Genomic DNA, 22,740 nt, shown 5'->3' with positions numbered 1-22,740 from the left:
TATTGTTTCCTTATTTTTGTGCCCTTGAGCTGTCTCCTTTGCTGTAAAAAAAAAAAATAATAATAATAATAGGTAATAATAATAATAATAATAATAATAATAATAATAATAATAATAACAATAATAATAATATTAATAATAATAATAATATTCCAACGTTTCGTCACCTGTTTCGTGATGTGTTGATGACGTAACAATCTCAGAGCATCCAATACATTGAATCTTTGAGATCAGGACGCTTCCGAAAAAAGCTTTACCGATTCTTGAGGATTTGATAAAGCTTGTTCGGGAGCGCCCTGATCTCCGCGGCCCACGTGATTGGATTCAAGGACAGATACTGAAATTACTGATAAATGTGATGCTTCTCTACTCGCAGTGTGAACGGAAGTGTGCTAATCGTGTTAATCTGACTAGACTTCGCTCGTTTGTTGTGTAGCAGAATACTCAGCCTTATCGGTGACTACTATTAATATTACTCTACTATAACTACTACTACTACTACTACCATTGCTACTACTACTACTATTGCTACTACTACTACTACTACTACTACTACTACTACTACTACTACTATGACTACTACTTCCCCTGGCCCTCCCACTTCTGTTCCCCTATCACCTCCTCCTCCTCTTCTTTTTCCCCATCTCCTCCTCCTCTGCCTCCTCCTCCTCCTATTACTACTACTACTACAACCACTGCCCCCACTACGAACCCTCTACCACTACACCCTCCCTCACTACCCCCCCCCCCCCCCCCACGCACACACCAGCACCCACTCACCAGACACACGCAGGTTCCATTGAGACACTCGCCACGCCCTGAGCAGTTAGCCCGGCACGCCTCCGAGAAATTATTGGTCATGCTCTCGTAGAAGCTCTTGAGGGACGAGAAGAGGGACTCGCTTAGGGACTGACCGAGCGAGGAGGCAGACGAGGAGGAGGAGGCGGCAGTGGGCGTGGGTGCTGGGGGGCCATGGCTCGGGTACACAGTCTGGTGGGCCGTCGTGGTAATACTGCCCCCTGCACCACCGCCACTGTGCCCGCCTACCACCATGCCGCCCGAGCCCTCGATGCGGCTTGTCTGCCCGCCTGCATCTGTGGGGGGAGAAAGGGAAGGATGGGGTGAGTACTGAGCTGAGTTTTATAGGAAGTAGTGGTAGTAGTAGTAGCAGTAGCATTATTATTATTATTATTATTATTATTATTATTATTATTATTATTAGTTATTATTGTTGTTGTAGTAGGGTAGTAGTAGTGCAGAAAGCGAGTGTTTGAGTCTTACAATGAGTAGTCGCAAGGGACACACACACACACACACACACACACACACACACACACACACACACACACACACACACACACACACACACGCACACACACACTTTTCTGCCTTGCTCTTGTATAAAAAGTCCGAATATGTAATAAATGGGTTTAAATCATAGACAATCAGATACAATTAATACATATACGGGCAAGGATCACCTTACATAATGGTGTGATGGACGAGTTGAAAGGCGTGGCAGTCACGTAGTGAATGCCAAAGAGACAGACACCAAGAGGTTATATTAATTTACGAAGAGGGAGAATAAATGATTTTAAGGAAGAAGAAGAAATGGTTTTAAGTTAATATAATCAGTACTGACCATCTTACTGAAGACTCATTATGTTCTTGAGAGAGAGAGAGAGAGAGAGAGAGAGAGAGAGAGAGAGAGAGAGAGAGAGAGAGAGAGAGAGAGAGAGAGAGAGAGAGAGAGAGAGAGAGACGTTGCCCGCTCATCGACATATTTGTATTTAATTGCAATATGTAAGATGTAAAAAGAAAAAAAGAAGAGAGAGAGAGAGAGAGAGAGAGAGAGAGAGAGAGAGAGAGAGAGAGAGAGACGTTGCCCGCTCATCGACATATTTGTATTTAATTGCAATATGTAAGATGTAAAAAGAAAAAAAGAAGAGAGAGAGAGAGAGAGAGAGAGAGAGAGAGAGAGAGAGAGAGAGAGAGAGAGAGAGAGAGAGAGAGAGAGAGAGAGAGATACTAGGTGATCTTTGCGTAGCGTCTCGGCAGGTGAAGAGGGGGAGACTGCAAAATATAGAAAGTACAAGAATAGCTCGACCTTTTCCTCCTCCTCCTCCTCCCCCCGCCCCAAACCCTGGTAATAGATCGGCCGCTTATCCACGCGGAGCTAAGTTGGCACCAGCACCGACACCGCGAATATGAAGGACGCCTCTTACCGCCACCTTCAGCCCGGGCAAATAAATGGGAACAGCTGCGAAGGTGAAGGAAATGACATGATGATAGAGAGGAAGCTCGTAATGGCAATGCGGATAAAAATAACGAAGAGAAGTAAAAGAGATAAAGGAGAAAGAAAGGGATATGAAAAACGAGGAAGGTTAAGATTATGAAGAATGGGTTTGGGTTATATTCTTATTAAACATTTCGGCTCACTTCCACACTTATTTGACAAGGCTTTCGTAGGGGTTTGGGGCATTTCCATGGGTAGTTTTATGACCCCCATGACGTTGTTTTTCTTATTCCTAAAAGCGAGTATTTAGATGGGAACATCTGCGAAGGTGAAAGAAATGACATGATGATAGAGAGGAAGCTCGTAATGGTAATGAGGATAAAAATAGCAAAGAGAAGTAAAAGAGATAAAGGAGATAGAAAAGAATATGAAAACAAACAAACAAGGAAGGTAAAGATTATGAAGAATGGGTTTGGGCTATATTCTTATTAAACATTTCGGCTCCCTAGCACACTTCTTCTTCTTCTTTCAAGGGCATAAAAAAACTTATTTGACAAGGCTTTCGTAGGGGTTTGCGGCATTTCCATGGGTAGTTTTATGATCCCCGTAACCAACGTTGCCAGATTGTCTTACTCAGCCTCTTATGTTTACCGACTTCCGACCCAAAAACTGTCTCGTGGACCCCAATAAGGAGATTCACTTAAAATTATCGTTAAAATAGTTAATTCCTGATGTTTCTTGGCAATAGTTAAGCGTCAGAAACCGGTAAATACTATGCTCTGAGTACGACAATCTGGCAACGGTGCCCATGACGTTGTTTTCTTATTCCTAAAAGCGAGAGTTTCAGAAGCCGCGAGTCAACATCCTTCTTGTTCTCCTCGTCATTCTCTTTTTCATTCTCCTCCTCTACGTCTTTCTCTATTCCTCTCCTCTTTCTCTTTTCCCTCCTCCTCTCCTCCTCGTCGTCTTTCTCTTTTTCCTCCTCCTCTCCATCTCCTTGTCGTTTTTCTCTTTTTCCTCCTCCTCGTCTTTCTCTTTTTCCTTTTCCTCGTCCTTCTCTTTTTCCTCCTCTTCCTCCTCCTCCTCCTTGAACGAGTCGCTTCCACCAGCTACACATCAGCCTCAGGCCTCGTAAGTTATTAACACAGCGTGGTATTTGCCGGTCAATGAACTTTACCGACACCAAACTCGAGTGCAGGCAGGCAGGCAGATTATCAGTTTGTAGTGATCGCTATGCATCAGTCAACCATCCAACGTCACCAGATTGTCGTACTCAGAACACTGCATTTATCAGTTTCTGAGCGGTATTCTTTGATGCTACCAACACCCACATCAACTATTTGCAAAGGACGAAAATATGTTCAATCGGATTCTAGAGATTTTTTGGGGGGGTTCAGGGTTTAGAAGAAGGGTCAAACTATCACCAGGGTCATTAAACTACCCACTGGAAAGGCCCATAACCCCTACGAAAGCCATGTCAAATGTGTGTGCTCGGGCGCCGAAATGTTTAAGGGCCACGTTCACAGTCACTTTGTTTGTTTTGATCGTTACCAATGGCGGCGATCAACGCAATAGTTATCCACGTGAAACTGGCCTATGGGGTAGTGGCGGCTGCAGAGGAAGCGAGAGGTGTTGAGAGTGTGTGGCAAGGTGCAGGGCTAGGCTAACCCCGCAGCCGCCACTACCCCATCGGCCAGTTTTACGTGGAAATACTATAGCGTCGATCGCCGCCATTGGTAACGGTCTAAACAAACAAAATGACTGTGAAAGCGGTCCTAAGAATATGGCCCTCAGACCCAAATCTGTTGCACCCACACAAATAACCGTATTTAGTTAAAGTCATTGCTAATACTGTTAATTATTGATGTCTTTTTTGCAATAGTGATGGGTTAGAAACCGGATGTGCTCAGTACGATAATCTGGTAACGCTGCAACCAACCAACCTTTCCCTCGGTAACTCACAAACACACACTCATCGAGTTTCTTGTATCTTTGCATGCACTAAACTCTCGAGCCCAGAGCCACGGATATGAAGAGGTTGACCATGATCTCCCGAGACGTCATTTGCATCTATGCCGCTCACGCTCACTGCCTCCTACCCAGCCTGAACAGTGAACACAAACCCACAAAAAAAAGTAGTTTGAAATTCCACCAGTAGTGTTCAGGCAGGAGCGCTGGGTAGGAGTGAGCATGAGCGGCATAAAAGAAAATGTCGAATGGCCCAACTCTCCCTATCTATAAGACTGATCTCGCTCAATCTGCAATTCCCAGTGCTGGTGAGTTCCTGGTCTCCTGTGACACCAACTCACTAACCAACCCTCGGTAACCTCTGAAAAAAACGGGCCATTTGCTCTTTTGAGGCACTGAATGAACTAACTTTACTAACTCTAGCTGAAATTGATTCCAGAGCAATCAAGTTTAATGGTTTGCACATTTGAACTCACTAACTTTATGACTCAAAAACCAGAATTCAGCGGTATCTAGTTTGCAGTGATCGCTCCACAGACATAACCATCAATCCTTCCGTCGTTAATTTATTTACATGTATGTTTATTTACTTATTCTTTCGCTTCCACTGAACTCACCGACTTCACACTCTAGTTCAAATAGAATCCATTGATATCATGATCCTGGTTTACACTGATCGCTAAATAAACAATCATCAACCTTTCCCTCGTTGATTTATTTGCACATTTGTTAGGTCACTTATTCTCCGGCCTCCATTTAACTCACCGACTTTCAAACTCTAGTCCCCCAAAAGATCAGGCTATCGTGATCCTGGTTTACAGTGATCCTTAAATAAACAATCATCAACCTTTCCCTCGTTGATTTATTTGCACATTTGTTAGGTCACTTATTCTCCGGCCTCCATTGAACTCGCAGACTTTCACACTCTAGTTCAAATAGAATCCAGTGATATCATGATCCTGGTTTGCATTAATCGCTAAATAAACAATCATCAACCTTTCCCTCGTTGATTTATTTACACATTTGTTAGGTCACTTGTTCTCCGGCCTCCATTGAGCTCACCGACTTTCAAGCTCTAGCTCAAACAAAATCCAGACTATCGAGATCCTGGTTTGCATTGATCGCTGCACAAACATAACCATCGCCCTTTCCCACGTTAGCTTATATATACATTTGTTTTTCTCGTTCCTTGGTTTCTACTGAACTCACTAATTGTCTAATGCTCTAACTCAAACAGCATCCCGTGATAACGTGATCCTTGCTTGCATTGGTCGCTGCATAAACATTAAAAACAGCAGTCTCTCTTCAACTTATACATTCGTTTGGTTTCTTGTTTCTTGGCGTCTATTAAACTCACTGACAGTCAACGTAATTCTCTAGCTCATACAGAGTCCAGATGTGTCGTATTCTAGGTTAGCATGTGATCATTCACCAACTTCTAACCTTTTTATTTCCTTAACTAATACATATTCGTTGAGTCACAAAATCCTTGGTGTCAAAGGAACTCACTGACTAACTCTCTAGCTTAAAGTCTAAAACACAATCCAGAGCTGTCGAGTTCCTGGTTTGCACATGGTCGTTCCACACGCCAACCAACCAACCAAACAACCAACACTGCCTTCGCAAAGTCATTACACGCATTTATCTGGTCTCTCGTTCCTTGGCGTCCGATGAACTCTCGCAATCAAACAACACCCTGCATTGCGCTGGTTTACCGAGCGGTCGTGCATGCATTAACCAGCGGCGTGACTTGTATATATAATTGTGTTGTTGCCTGATTTCCAGAGGACACAACTTAGATTTACATAAAATTCAATAAAACAAGGCAAACAGTAAAAAAAAAAAAAGGAAGATCCTGATTCCTGATGGGATGAATGAAAGAAGACAGAAGAATACTGATGAATTGTCTGTGAACTGTAAGTGTTTTTTTTTTTTGTATCATTATGACCCCTGACCCCCCCCCCTTCTTCTATCCTTTGTGCCAGGAGAAATGTGTCAACTGACAGCATATTCTCATATATATATACTAAAAAAGTATCAAGGCAAGCCTTCACAAACTTGGCTATGCATATTCAACAATTTTTTTCTTAACCTTCTACTTAACTTTGCAACTCATATAGATAATAACAAGTAGTGTAGCTGTCTGAAAACATGGCTACACATATTCAACAACTTTAACATGTATTTATCTTTGCAATTCGTATAGATAATGATAAGTAATGAGCTGTCTCATTGGAAGAAAACACTGCCTTGGCTCTGTTACATATTTCGATTCTATAATATAGGGAAAGCATACCTAATCTCGCCTACACATTCACATATTTAGATTCAGTAGCGTAAGGCAAACATTCCTAAACTTGGACACATACGGATATTGTGATAAAAAGCATTCATCAACTCGGCTATACAAACGCATATTAAGATTCTATCATGTATGACTACATATATACGTTTATTATGTAGCTATATTTATTCTGTACCACCTCTGTCTCGTATAAATATAAACTTGGATAAACACAGATCAAGCCTAAATAACTTTCCTCGTCTTTTACCATCACAACAAACTCGTATATATCACGTTAGGTTGTGTAATCGTCTATTCAGAATACAAACAACTTAAGCTTAGCTACCGATTAATATCTAAATCTAAAGCTAATAATATAAATATAGTGTAAACTAGAATATAGTCGAAATTTGATATATTTAGCCTTCACCACTGCGCGACTCGTGTATAAGTATATTGGGAGTTGTATAGGTGCCTGATTCTCATACGAGCATTACATAACCTAGCTAAGACATGCAATAAAACCGAACAACATATATAATAAAAACACTATAAACTGGGCTAGAGACAGATTAAACTTTTACATAATACACGTAACTTTCGCATAACACGACTTGACTATACTTATAACCTTCGCATTACATAATTAGTCTACAGATGCGATATAATTCACAAACTATACCTAATATTTGCATAACATAACTAGGCTATTGATACGATAATTCAATACACTAAAACTTCGCCTAAGAAAATTACAATACAATCAATACACCTGACCTTCCCTCTATCACTCCGCAACTCGTATGAATAATGAAACGTGTGATTTACTGATTTCAATACAAACAATAAAATCTCGGCTGAACGTGTATTTAAAGCCTTTCTAATAACTCTCCTTCGCCTTCACAAACACTATAACCAGCCACTGTTATCCTGTTCTAAGCGATTTATCCCAAGGGAACTTAGAAAGGTGGAATCGTATGAGCCAAGCAGCAAGATTTAAATTTGGCGGCGTCACTATGAAGAAAAATCCGCCCGCGCTACTAGAGAGAGAGAGAGACTACAAACCTCGTCATAAACTAAGTGAAATAAGTGCGCATTATATTCTTACTCCATCCCGCTAGCAACCTGCGGGCCAAAGACACAATAGATTCTCAAGCACACACTGACTTAATGCCGTGAATCTACACACGAGGCTTGCAATTATTGAGCAGCAGGCAGGGTCACTGGGTATACACACGCGCACGCACACACACACACACACACACACACACACACACAGTCTGCCTCGTGCCCTGCCTGCTCCCTCCCCTCACAGCTTAGGTCGATCGATAACTGGATGCCTTTCACCCCATGTCACTCCAGGAACTAAATTGGTTCTAGTTTGGTACACGTCTGCTTCAATATTTCGATGCGGCACAGAACATTCAGCAAATAATAATCGACTCAGTTTTCTTTTTCTTTGTATTCCCTTTAGTATCCCTCGCCATATCTACATCACATTTAAACTCGATTTAAGAAAATCTATTAAAAGCTTCAACGGGAAAAAAGTAGACAAAAAAACGTTGATGTAAATAAATTATACGAGTGACATTAAATACTTATCTTTATCTTTAGCTTCTCGTCTCATATATCATCATAAGCTTCAGGCATTATGTACTACAGTCTTCTGTTTATTACAATACAAAAGGCCTTTCGCAACGTAACCCACCAGTCTCAATCTCGTGTTGGTTTTCTTCACCCTTCTCCGGGAAATGTTCTAACTTCTCTCCAAGTGGTTCTTTGTCTGCCCTAACTTCTACGAACTCTGGGTTGCCACTGTAATTTTGGTTCTCATCCTACGCATGACCTGCCCAAGTCCATTCTTTGTCTATAATCATTAGACTACCATCAAGTTAATTCTCTATTCCATGATGCTCACTTCCTATTCTCGTCAACATCAATTAACCTGAAAATCTGGTAATGAATACCACTGAAAGTTTTTCACTGCGTTATTGCAGTTTCTCTAATGACCTGATAACATTTAAATTCTTTACGAGATAGGCACGATTAACGGGATCCACATAGTCTACTGCGGCGCGAACTGTATTGCAGCATTCCGTGAGCTCCCTTACCGAATGGTTCCAGTTACAACCAACTCAAAAAGCAACGGCAGCTTCTAAACTGTTTTTCGTCATCATAGATTATTTGCAGACTTCACTTACGATAACTTTTTTATATTTTATTTGCGCCATATAAATATTAACAAAATGTTTCATTAAGTCATAATAGTAAACCTTGCTGAAAACCATTCTCTAAATGTTAGTAATGTTTTCTTTGGCAAATATAAGTGTTAATACTGGACCTGAAAATCTCCCTCAGCTCTGGGGTAAAAACTAAGATTGGCGTTATCCTCGCAAACAGGCGGAGAACAAGAAGAAATGTAACCCGTAAAAGTGGTTCACAGAGAGAAAGGAGGGAGCGGGCGCTAGCACACCAATACTATAAGAAGGGAGAACGTGTTACATGACAGGGAGTAACTAAGCTGAAGGGAAGGCATGGGGCGGCTCGGCGAGGGGCATCATCGTCCGTACATGTGGGTATTCTTTTAATTGAACTCTAATATGCTCGCTATCTTATATGGACCGCAGCTGCCAATACTTTCGATAAAAAACAAAATGTCATTCGTATTTATGCAGTCAGTGTAATTGACCTACAATGTTGTCTGTTGTAGAGAATGTAGTCAAAAGTCATTCTATCTATGTCAGTGTATCTATCTCTGCCTATCTGTCTGTCTATCTAAATATCTAATAGTTCAGAGCTCGAGGGTAAAAATGAAACAAGTCAGGTGAACCGGTCCATGTGAACTATTGTGGCCCCGTGTGTGTGTGTGTGTGTGTGTGTGTGTGTGTGTGTGTGTGTGTGTGTGTTTGTACCAACATGGCAGAAGTAGCATATATTAAGATCAGCCTGTACTGGAACGTCAACGGAATATTCCACTGACCAGACCATCACCAGCACAACCACGGAAGGAGGAGGGGGAGGAGGAGGAGGAGGAGGAAGAGGAGGAGAAAATGGAGAAGATTTTAGTGCCATTTGAAAACCATCCACGTCATTAACTGTAACGTTGTGTCATTGTGTGAGTATTAAGCAGTTTACGGATGTGCTGACCCGCCTATCTCTTATGTCACACGCTGAAGAGGAGGAGAAGGCAGAAGAAGAGAAAGAAGAGAAGAATATGATGATGAAGAGGAGGAGGACGAAGAAAACAAGAACAAGAACGAGTAGTATTAAGTGTGTGTGTGTGTGGGGGGGGGGGGTGAGGGGGGAAAGGTAATATATTGACCCATCAAATCTCTTAACAACGCACTACCTTGCTCTTGAAATAACACACCGAATAGAACCCTAAACCACCTCCTTCGACCCAACAGATGCGATTGAAACCTACAAACTCCTCAGTAAAAAAAAAAAAAAAAAATAATAATAATAATAATAATAATAATAATAATAATAATAATAATAAAAAAGGCTAAATATGCGGCGGGAAACACGCCCCTACACTACACTTATAACACTAGAGAGTAATACGAGACAATAGACATAAGAGATGCAGTCATGATATTGACACTTTTTAAACAACCTGATATGCAGCGATTAACTTTTCTCGCACCGCACCGACACTATTAATGTAGTAGTAGTAGAAGTAGTAGTAGTATAGTAGTAGTAGTAGTAGTAGTAGTAGTAGAAACAAAAATACAAAAACATAATTATAATAATAATAATAATAAGAAAAAAATGATGATGATAAAGTAAGGCAAACAGATAACATTATCATATCATCATTACATGCATGGTCAGCTTAATGACCTCCTCCACTAATGCGCGACGGGTGGCCTGATAACACACACACACACACACACACACACACACACACACACACACACACACACACACACACAATGTTATGATAACTTTGGTTTGTGCTAAGTTAGGTTAAGTTTAGGGAGTCTTCAGACACATGATAGGCAAAACACACACACACTATTATGATAACTTTAGGTTTTGGTTAGTAAGGTTAAGTTTAGGATATCTTCAGACACACGAGAGGCCACACACACACACACACAGTACTACTTCTACTACTACTACTACTACTATTACTACCACCACTACTTCTACTACTACTACTACTACTTATAATAATGCCAATGATAATACTTCTACAACAAACAAAGGCACCATTCAAGGCAGTACAATTATAATGGACAAATAAACCCGTCAATATTTGCTCCCTGATACAAAGGAGCATAAAGGAAAAAGAAAGGCGTAGGGCGGGGCTAACCACCTATACGTACGGCAGTGATTTATTCCGTTCCAACGCAAGTTATAAGATGAACGACCGGAAAATGGAAGTGGCGTCGGGTAGAAGATGATGTTGGTTTGGACAGAAAATAAAGTAGGTTTGAATATAGTGTTGGTTTGGGTAGAATAATAAAGTTGGCTTGAATATAGTTGGTTTGGATATAGAGTTGGTTCGGATAAAAAATAGAGTCGGTTTGGGTAGAAAATAGAGCTGGTTTGCATACAGAGTTAGTTTGGGTAGAAAATAAGAGTTGGTTTGGATAGAAAATAGAGTTAGTTTGGGTAGAAAAAGAGTTGGTTTGGATAGAAAATAGAGTTGGTTTGGGTAGAAAATAAGAGTTGGTCTGGATAGAAAAGAGTTGGTTTGGGTAGAAAATAGAGCTGGTTTGCATACAGAGTTAGTTTGGGTAGAAAATAAGAGTTGGTTTGGATAGAAAATAGAGCTGGTTTGGGTAGAAAGAGTTGGTTTGGATAGAAAATAGAGTTGGTTTGGGTAGAAAATAAGAGTTGGTCTGGATAGAAAAGAGTTGGTTTGGGTAGAAAATAGAGCTGGTTTGCATACAGAGTTAGTTTGGGTAGAAAATAAGAGTTGGTTTGGATAGAAAATAGAGTTGGTTTGGGTAGAAAATAGTTGGTTTGCATACAGAGTTAGTTTGGGTGGAAAATAAAGAGTTGGTTTGGGCAGAAAATATTTGGTTTAGAGAGAAAATAGAGGTTTGGAAAATAGATTAGGTTTACAAGAGCAGGTTTGGAAAATAGATTAGGTTTATAAGAGCAGGTTTGGAAAATAGATTAGGTTTACAAGAGCAGGTTTGGAAAATAGATTAGGTTTACAAGAGCAGGTTTGGAAAATAGAGTAGGTTTCGAAAATTAGGTTTGGAAAATAGATTAGGTTTACAAGAGCAGGTTTGGAAAATAGATTAGGTTTACAAGAGCAGGTTTGGAAAATAGATTAGGTTTATAAGAGCAGGTCTGGAAAATAGATTAGGTTTATGAGAGCAGGTCTGGAAAATAGATTACCTAGTTTTGGAAAATAAAGTAGGGTTGGAAAAGAGTATGGTAGGTTTGGAAATTAAGTAAGTTTGACAAAAAGGGTAGGTTAGGAAATTGAGCACATTTGACATAGTAAGTATGGAAAATTTCGAGTTCAGTTTTTTTTATAAGTAACGTACAAATGAATCTATTGAATATTATATTTTATCATATCTGTTTGCTTCTCCTTATCCCCAACAAATTCCGGTTTGTATATAATAAAAGTTGATTAAATACAGTAGCTATTATATTATTATTATTATCCTTATTTTTGTTGTTGTTATCATTTTACCTGGCTATTAAAACTTTGCGACTGTCTTGAACCCTGTCGAGAGAGAGAGAGAGAGAGAGAGAGAGAGAGAGAGAGAGAGAGAGAGAGAGAGAGAGTAATTAATGTTAACGAGAAAGTTGTATAGCGTGGCGCACTTCAATGAGATAAAGAGAGCCAGACCGCCAGCCAGACACAGACAGACCACTCCGCCTTGCAGCTGTCTGTGAAGAGGTGTGGAGAAAAAGGAGGAGGAGGAGGAGGAGGGAGTGGTCTCTTCAATGAATGCAAGTTAGAGCATTCATGAAAGAAAATGTTAGGAGGAGGAGGAGGAGGAGGAAAATTGAGGAAGAAGAAAATAAGGAAGAGGAGGAGAAGAATGAGGAAGAGGAAGAATGCAAGTTAGAACAAACATTCCTGAATTAAAATGTTAAAAGATGAGCAGGAGTATAATAATACAAACAACGATAATGATGATGATAATAATAAAAATAATAATAATAACAGGAAGAAAAGTGCAGGATAAGGAAAGAGAGGAAGATGATGATGAATAGCAGGAGGAGGAGGAGGAGGAGGAGGAGGAGGGGCAAACAAGGGAAGAGGTAAACTAGAATCCTTGCCTTGCGTGTAGAGCGAGGCAGTCCGGGGTGAATGACCTTGAGGAGGATGGGGAATGAATAATGTTGAGAGAGAGAGAGAGAGAGAGAGAGAGAGAGAGAGAGAGAGAGAGAGAGAGAGAGAGAGAGAGAGAGAGAGAGAGAGAGAGAGAGAGAGAGAGAGAGAGAGAGAGAATGAATAAATGAATGAATGAATGAAATCACCTGGGAAACAATCGGTGTACTATAATCAAGAAAATCAAAGAAAGAAAAAAAAGTGCTAAAATGATGAAAAGCCAGTCGAATCAACCAATTAACCAATCAATGAATCAACCACTTAACCAACCAACCCTCTGACCGACCATCCAGTCAGCAAGGTAGGTAAGAAGTAATGAATCAACCCATCTCAGCAAGGACCATACAGCACCACCAAGGGATATTATATAGGGCATTGAGGGCCAGTTGAGCCGCCCAGCCAGCCAGAGAACCAGTGAGCTAGCCAACCACTACAGAACCAGACAGCCAATTAGTGAACCAGCCAGTAAGCCAATCAGTGAATCAGCCAAGGGATATTATGTAGGGCATTGAGGGCCAGTTGAGCCGCCCAGCCAGACAGTGAACCAGTGAGCTAGCCAACCACTACAGAACCAGACAGCCAATTAGTGAACCAGCCAGTAAGCCAATCAGTGAATCAGCCAAGGGATATTATGTAGGGCATTGAGGGCCAGTTGAGCCGCCCAGCCAGACAGTGAACCAGTGAGCTAGCCAACCACCCAGAGAACCAGCCAGCCAATCAGTGAACCAGCCAGTAAAACAATCATTGAGTCAGACAGCCACTCAGCCAGACAGTGAACCAGTGAGCTAGCCAACCACCCAGAGAACCAGACAGTCAACCAGTGATCCAGCCAGTAAGCCAATCATTGAGTCAGCCAGCCAGCCACTCAGCCAGACAGTGAACCAGTGAGCTAGCCAACCACTACAGAACCAGACAGCCAATCAGTGGACCAGCCAGTAAGCCAATCATTGAGTCAGCCAGCCAGCCACTCAGCCAGTCAGGGAACCGCCAAGAAGGCCAATCAACCACCTTCCTAATTACAGCCAGCCATCAAGTGAACAAGTTAACTAACCGGCCAGCAATCAGCCAGACAGCAAATCAATTACGACTTAATCAATCAGCCATCTTCCTAATTACAACCAACCAGCCGGTCAGTGAATAAGACAGCTAACCAATCATCTACTTAATATGCCACACAGCCCGTCACTGAACCAGCCAGCCAGTCAATCACCTACTAAGTCAATCAGCCCATCACCCAGCCAATGAACCGGTCAGCTAACCAATCAACCAATAGGGAATCAGCCAAAAAGTCAACCATTCATCTACTTCATCCAGTCAGCCAACTACTTCAACCACCCAGCCAATCAATCAACTACTTCGTCAACTAACCAGTCAACCAATCAACTACTTCAACCATCCAGCCAACCAATCAACTACTTCGTCAACTAGGCAGTCAACCAGTCAACTACTTCAACCATCCAGCCAACCAATCAACTACTTCAACTAGCCAGTCAACCAATCAACTACTCCGTACTTCAATCAGCCAATCATCTACAAAGTCAACCAACCAACGAGCCAACCAATCAACTAAGTCAATCAACCAGCCAATCACCCAATCAACTACTTCGTCACTCAACCAACCAATCAGCTACTTCGTCACTCGACCAACCAGTCACCCAATCAATTACTACGCCAATCAACTACTGAGTCAACCAGCTACTCAGCCAATCAACCAGCCACCAAAGTAATACAGCCAACCAACAGTCAGCCAAGAGCAAACAACAGCTATTTCTTACAAGTCATCATCATCATCATCATCAGGGCCATGCAGGGACGGAAGGGAGGCAGCGGCTGGGTAGCAACAAGAGACTGGGGTTCCCGCGCTCGTCTTTCACTGGTCCTCCTCCTCCTCCTCTTCTTCCTCCACCATCACCACCACCTCCACAACCTTCACCTGCACCTCCACCCCTACCGCCGGAGCAGACGAGTCACCTGGCAGCCTTCTTCGCCTGCCTGTGAAGTGGCCGAGAATTCGTTTTGTTTTGTTATGAGAAAGCACGTGGTCATTGAGAGAGAGAGAGAGAGAGAGAGAGAGAGAGAGAGAGAGAGAGAGAGAGAGAGAGAGAGAGAGAGAGAGAGAGAGAGAGACTGAAAATTATGGATGTGTGAACATGCCATTGTGGTAATATTTTTCTCCAAAACCCTGATCAAAATGTTACCAATAGTTAGAATTAGTTGTCAATATAGCAAATGGAAGTAGTAGTATAGTGTAGTAGTAGTAGTATGAGGAGTTAGTATCCTGAATAGCAGCAACAGTATTAATTGCAATAATAATAATAATAATAATAATAATAATAATAATAATAATAATAATAATAATAACAATAATAATAATAATAATCATAATAATACCAGCCGCGAGCTACCCCAACCTCACCAAGCCCTATGTGTGTGTGTGTGTGTGTGTGTGTGTGCAGCTATGTGCACGCACGAACGTGGACGCGTGCATGCGTAAATGTGCGAGTCTCTCTCTTGGCAGAATAATACTTGAGGTTAACTCTTGGGTTAAAAGGATGATGACTTCACCACTAAACATTCAAACAGACAGACGCAGCACCAACAGAAGCAACTTCCTAGTGTAATCACAGCAAACGACGCGGAGGACGAGGTGAAGGCAGACAGCTAGTCAGCTAATTCCTGGGAAGGCCACCCGCCAACCAGTGTGTGTGTGTGTGTGTGTGTGTTGGCAACCACGGAACGGGGCTGTCGGGTAAAGCGTGTTGACAGTGCGGTTGACAAGTCTCTACGGAGCACCAAGAGCAAGCAAACAGCACACACACTGGCCACAAAGGGAAGTCCTGTTTGAGGATTTCTATCCACCACTACCAGCGATTGTACCCACCACCCCCACCTGCTGCCATAAATAACCCACCATACTGAAACAAACCGGACAAGAGAGAGAGAGAGAGAGAGAGAGAGAGAGAGAGAGAGAGAGAGAGAGAGAGAGAGAGAGAGAGACTAAATACAGAAAAAAAAACAGGTAAAGAGGAAAAGGGATAGCTATGTCAAACTGATAAATGTATAAACAATAAGAAAAATGAGAGGAAGACAAGGATAAAAGGAAGAGGCAGAAAATTACGAATAAAAATCAGAAAAAAAAGAAAGACGAATAAGAATTAGAAAAAAAAGAAAGACAAAGGAAATACAAACAATGAGAATATATGAAGGACGGGAAGAAAGAAGGAAGAAAAAATATATATAGTGAATAAAAAAAAGGAAAAAGGAGGTAAAGAAGATGAAAAAGCCGGAGCATCACTTAAGGTTATTATCCTCAAGAAGAAAGACAAGGAGGAGGAGGCGGATTACCAGCGAAACAGGATCAGTGGTCACGTGGGCAGACAGGTGGAACACGTGGAAAGGGAGGAGGAGGAGGAGGAGGAGGAGGAGGAGGAGGAGGGACATGGAAGAGAAAAAGAAAACAAAAGACGAAATATAATGATGATAATGATAATAATAAGGCGAAGATGATAACGAAGAAGAAGAAGAAGAAGAAGAAGAAGAAGAATCACAGGAGGAGGAGGAGGAGGAGGAGGAAAATGAAGGAGAAAAAAAGGATGAAAAAATGATAAAGATGAAGAAGAGGGAGAACACACACACACACACACACACTCGGTCACTTTCTCCACTACACGAGCCCCTCTTGAATCACGTTTCGTCGTTACTCGACAAATAAAAACCGTCAACTAATCTCAATACTCTCTCTCTCTCTCTCTCTCTCTCACACACACACACACACACACACACAAACTTAGCAGGCTTATTATTATTACTATTATTACTATTATTATTATTATTATTATTATTATTATTATTATTATTATTATTATTCAGTAACTAACTTGTCAGCTAAGGAGCTAAGCATCTAATTATCTGACCACGATCTAACTACCTCACTAACTTCCTAACTAATAAACTAGGTGACAAACTAACACTCATTTTATTAACTTCCTAACTACATGAACTACCAAGAACTAGTCAGCTATATTAGTCAATTATTACATTAACTAGTTGACTAAATAACTACCGTAACTGACTAACTAAGCGCCTAATAAACTTAACAAGACAACAACCTAAATGACCATGAGAATTCTCTCTCTCTCTCTCTCTCTCTCTCTCTCTCTTTGTCTCTCAGGACGATTTCTGGTGCATGTGTACCGGTTTCTGCTGTTGTCCTTCGTAATCACACACACACACACACACACACACACACACACACACACACACGTGACTGATAGCCCTGTTGGATTAGCCTTAATGCTACTATCACCACCACCACCACCATCACAAACAACAAAAATAGCCGCTGCACCGACAAGTCACCACCACCACCACCGCTACCACCACAACTGCTATAACGAAAATAACAACATATGTACTACTGCTACTACCACAACTACTACCATAACGTCTACTTACTGCTACTATTTATATTACGACTACTACTACATATACTGCTACTTCCACATCTACCACTCTTTCGTCTACTTACTACTACTACTACTACTACTACTACTATCACATCCACTACCACCATCACCATAAACATACAAAGCACCCACCTTAGAACTGCTACAAAAAACACGACTATTTCAGATAAATATAACACCACCGGAACAACTATTACTACGTTAACGACCTCCTCTCACCACCACAGCAACCATGCATACGACAACCATACCAACCACAATAACAACTAACTCATACTAGAATCATCTACAAATATAAGGATAACAACCACAACCAATATTACGATGACCACTGCAACAACAACCACAACTACAACAATCACCATCACTGCCATCACCACCAAGCCACCAGACACACGCCAATCCAGGAGGGAGTAAACTTTAACAACAACAACAACAATAACAACAACAACAACAACAAAGCCACCACCACAACCAGCAACAACAACTCAGCTGGCAGTCACATACACTTTCCCCAAAACATACAGCTCTGAATAAACTACACACACACACACACACACACACACACACACACACTAGCGCGCGAGCTTATCAACAGTCCCTTCCCCTACCACTACCTTAATTAATTCTACCGTTCATTCGCTCCTCCAGGTGGCGCAGTGTGTTTGGCCTTACGTAAATCAACGAGGTGTAATCTTCAAAACTGGCCCGTATTCTTAAGACGCTTTCGGCTTTCATAACAAATATTTCCGAAGACCATAAAGTAGATGACTCGGGTGTTTTTCAGGTTAACATTACACACTCATCAACAGCTGTGCGCGATGTACTTTAGTCTATGTCCCAGGCAAGAGGTATGTGGGTAGTTGAGGTCAGCTAAACAATACATCTATATATAAAAAAAAACTGTCCATCATAGAAAAATAAAACGATTCCACAGTCCGTAGAATCGAGGCTTATAACACATACACACAAAAAAAAAAGGTCCGTATTCTTAAGACACTTCCGGCTCACAACAAATATATCACAAGGCCACAAAGGAGAAAAACTGTCCATCATAGAAAAATAAAACGATTCCACAGTCCGTAGAATCGAGGCGTTATAACACACACACACACACACACACAAAAGGTCCGTATTCTTAAGACACTTCCGGCTCACAACAAATATATCACAAGGCCACAAAGGAAAAAAAACTGTCCATCATAGAAAAATAAAACGATTCCACAGTCCGCAGAATCGAGGCGTTATAACACACACACACAAAAAAAAAAGGTCCGTATTCTTAAGACACTTCCGGCTCACAACAAATATATCACAAGGCCACAAAGGAGATCAGTCGGGTTCTCATGAGAGTGTTTCTCATTCATGGTGCATAAGTTTGTCAAATTATCACTAAGGTAAAAAAAATATCCATGGAAATGCCGACTACCTTTATGAAAACCTTATCGAAAGTGGATTTGTAAGCCCCCAAATGTTTGATAAAAAAAATATATATGGGGCTTGTCTCATTACCTTAAAAAACAACAAGAATGGTACAGTATGAACTTCGAGGCGGCAAAACAAAGGTGTTATGTGTTAGGCAATCTGGACGTGATGGAATGGTGAAAAATACGACACGGGAAAAGAAAATAGAGTACCGTAAATAAAATAAAGAGTGATTTAAGTATAACGTTTAGATAAATGGAAAGAAGGTGAATGGTGAAAACATATAATGAAAGACAAAAATATACGAGGTCAATCTGTATTAAGAGCAATTAAATAAATACATGAACACAAACCAAACCAGTATACAATGTCAGTGAATAAAAAGATGAATAACTACGACTCTCTCTCTCTCTCTCTCTCTCTCTCTCTCTCTCTCTCTCTCTCTCTCTCTCTCTCTCTCTTGACGCCCACACACAGACATGAATGGATAGGACCAAACTGAATATAACGTCAGCGGAAACCAAAACTAATATTATAGGGTAGCAGCGACACACCGGAAACACACACACACACACACACACACACACACACACACACACACACACACACACAGTGACACCAACCTTCAGAGACCAACGCTAGAAGGGTAAACACGTGGATGAATGTGTGAAGGGGGAAAAAAAAATGAGCATACAACAAAAAAGTAGGAAAAAATTAAGCCGTTCTGTTTAGTCGTGACGCATCGAACACACGAGTACACGAGCACCTAGGCTGTGTGTGTGTGTGTGTGTGTGTGTGTGTGTGTGTGTGTGTGTGTGTGTGTGTGTGTGTCGTTTTCCGAGTTGCTTCGTACGCGATTATTGGTAAACCACTACTACTACTATTACTACTACTACTACTACTATTACTACTACTACTATATTGCACCCACTTATATTACTACTACTACAACTACTACTGTACTACTACTATATTACACCCACTTATATTACTACTACTACTATTACTACTACTACTACTACTACTACTACTATTACTACTACTACTACTACTACTATTACTACTACTACTACTACTACTACTATTACTACTGCAGTTTGCCTACACTTATACATCCTTTCATTCATGGTGTGCTTGTAACATTTACGTATAAATAGTCATTCGTACTATAACCTTTCATAACGATAACAATAATGACAGGTGATAATAATAGCAAAACCACCACTATCACCACCATGACCAACATCAGTAACATCTAACTCAACCCTGACACGTATGCGTAAAACCTCACTTGAATTATACATGAAAAAAACTGCGAAACTATAGACGTAATAATCTGTCGGGTACACCTGTCTTTTATCATCTCCATCACGTCATTCATACAGGTAGGTGGGTAGGTAGGAGGGTAGGTAGGTGTGTTCTTTACGTAACCAACACCTAGCTTTATCTTATCATTCGTTCGGTTCCTTTACAGTCATCGGTTTGTTTTTTGACGGGAATGTTGTCAGTTGTTTAGGCTGGACTGTCATGCCCACCTGAAGTTAAAATCTTTGGAGTGGATGTAACTTATGCGTACCTGGAAGTGTGTGTGTGTGTGTGTGTGTGTGTGTGTGTGTGTGTGTGTGTGTGTGTGTGTGTGTGTGTTGATGGGGGGTGCAAATAAATTATTATACAAGGATAAACAAGACGAGAAAGAAAGATTGGTAAATGGGGTTATAATAATATAGTTCGATAGAGATGGACAGATAGATTGCTAGCTGAATAGATACAGATAAGAAAATATAGATATAGATACAGATCCACGGACAGACTAACTGATTAAAAGACAAACAGATAAAGACAGATGCCAGGATATAGATAGAGAAAAATGCAGAATTACAATAGCCAAACAGGTAGACAGACGGATAAATAACCAAAACCACCACCATTATCACCATCACCGCCGTCATCACCACCATCATCATCATCATCATCATCATCATCAGCCCACTTTCACCTCACTCTCCACTTCATGTCCACACACACAATTCAGCGGCGCGAGGAAGACTTACAAATTGCGTCTCTCTCTCTCTCTCTCTCTCTCTCTCTCTCTCTCTCTCTCTCTCTCTCTCTCTCTCTCTAAGACGCCATTTGCCCCCCTTTCGTTCCTAATTAAGAGGTTCCACGTATCACAACAATCTGATAAAGTTTCAATACCCTTCTTTTGCCCCGATCCCCCTCCTCCTCCTCCTGGTCTTCCTCTTCCTTCACCTCCTCCTCCTCCTCCTCTTGGTCTTCCTCTTCCTTCACCTCCTCCTGGTCTTCCTCCTGGTCTTCCTCTTCCTCCTCCTCCTGGTTTTCCTTTTCCTCTTCCTCCTCCTCCTCCTCCTCCTCCTCCTCCTCCTTCTCCTCCTCCTGGTTTTGATCTTCCTCCTCCTCCTCGCTATGAATGAAGAAGGATGCTAGAAAAAATGAACAGCAAATATGCATAAAAGAAAGCATGTACCTATTCAAAAATGGAAAATACGAAAAATATATACAACTAAATCAAAGAATAATGGTAAAATCATCTTAACAGGTGGAACAGTAAAGAGAATGTAAATAAATGAATCACCAAGATAAATTTCAATAAGAAAGGAAGGAAGAAAAGGAAGAATCAATAGAGCAAGAAAAAAGGAAAAAGTAAGGAACAGAAGAAAATATAGAAAAGACAAACGAACCCCCAACTATGTCATACAGGAAGAAGGAAAATAATGGAAGTAAATGAACAAGTAGGTAACGGTGAATGAGACGAGAAAGAAAACGAATAAAAAAACAAATGAAAATGAAAGAAAATTAAGTAACAAAAGGGAAGTAAAGAAAAACAATAAAAAACAAGCGAAAAGGGATAAAAACCATCAACTTAGTCTCACAGGAAAGAAAAGAAAGGAAAGAAAGGAAATTAAAAGAACTACCAACTATATCTTACTGGAATGAGAAAAACAATGGCAATAAAAGATGAAAGAAAATTAAGTAACAAAAGGGAAGTAAAGAAAAAACAATAAAAAACAAACGAAAAGGGATAAAAACCATCAACTTAGTCTCACAGGAAAGAAAGGAAAGGAAAGAAAGGAAATTAAAAGAAATACCAACTATATCTTACTGGAATGAGAAAAAACAATAGCAATAAATTATTAAATAACGATAAATGAAACAAGAGGGAAAACGAATTAAAGACGAATTAGGAAAAAAGGAAACTGAAGAAACATGTAAAAAAAAAAAAAAAAAAAGGAAAAAGAAATACCAACTGTCTTACTGGAATGAGAAAAACAATAGCAATAAATGATTAAATATCGATAAATGAAACAAGAGAGAAAACGAATTAAAGACGAATTAGGAAAAAAGGAAACTGAAGAAAAATGTAAAAAAAAAAAAATAATAATAATAAGCGAAAAGGAAAAGAAATACCAACTATGTCTTACTGGAATGAGAAAAACAATAGCAATAAATGATTAAATATCGATAAATGAAACAAGAGAGAAAACGAATTAAAGACGAATTAGGAAAACGGAAACTGAAGAAAAATGTAAAAATATAAAAAAATAATAAACGAAAAGGAAAAAGAAATAACAACTGTCTTACTGGAATGAGAAAAACAATAGCAATAAATGATTAAATATCGATAAATGAAACAAGAGAGAAAACGAATTAAAGACGAATTAGGAAAAAAGGAAACTGAAGAAAAATGTAAAAAAAAAATAATAATAATAAGCGAAAAGGAAAAGAAATACCAACTATGTCTTACTGGAATGAGAAAAACAATAGCAATAAATGATTAAATATCGATAAATGAAACAAGAGGGAAAACGAATTAAAGACGAATTAGGAAAACGGAAACTGAAGAAAAATGTAAAAATATAAAAAAATAATAAGCGAAAAGGAAAAAGAAATACCAACTATGTCTTACTGGAATGAGAAAAACAATAGCAATAAATGATTAAATATCGATAAATGAAACAAGAGGGAAAACGAATTAAAGACGAATTAGGAAAACGGAAACTGAAGAAAAATGTAAAAAATATAAAAAAATAAT

The 22,740-nt window shown here is 40.2% G+C and overlaps 1 protein-coding gene across 3 annotated transcripts in view; it reads right to left on the bottom strand.

The window, feature by feature from the left end:
• Nucleotides 1-22,740, bottom strand: part of LOC127004082 (uncharacterized) — a 101,845-nt gene that overhangs the window by 71,083 nt on the left and 8,022 nt on the right. For 2 of the 3 annotated variants that reach the window (XM_050871401.1, XM_050871403.1), the window contains exons 2-3: nucleotides 14,574-14,790; nucleotides 781-1,094 (exon numbers count right to left, since the gene is read on the bottom strand). In XM_050871401.1, coding sequence (XP_050727358.1) covers nucleotides 781-1,094; nucleotides 14,574-14,604 — 345 coding nt within the window. In that variant the 5' untranslated portion in view covers nucleotides 14,605-14,790. The remainder of the gene's footprint in view (nucleotides 1-780; nucleotides 1,095-14,573; nucleotides 14,791-22,740) is intronic. The other variant, XM_050871402.1, reaches the window with a different exon arrangement.

Source organism: Eriocheir sinensis, chromosome 27, assembly GCF_024679095.1.
Source record: "Eriocheir sinensis breed Jianghai 21 chromosome 27, ASM2467909v1, whole genome shotgun sequence".
In the NCBI taxonomy this organism is placed as follows: domain Eukaryota; kingdom Metazoa; phylum Arthropoda; class Malacostraca; order Decapoda; family Varunidae; genus Eriocheir; species Eriocheir sinensis.
This window is presented reverse-complemented; position numbering and strand designations above follow the sequence as displayed.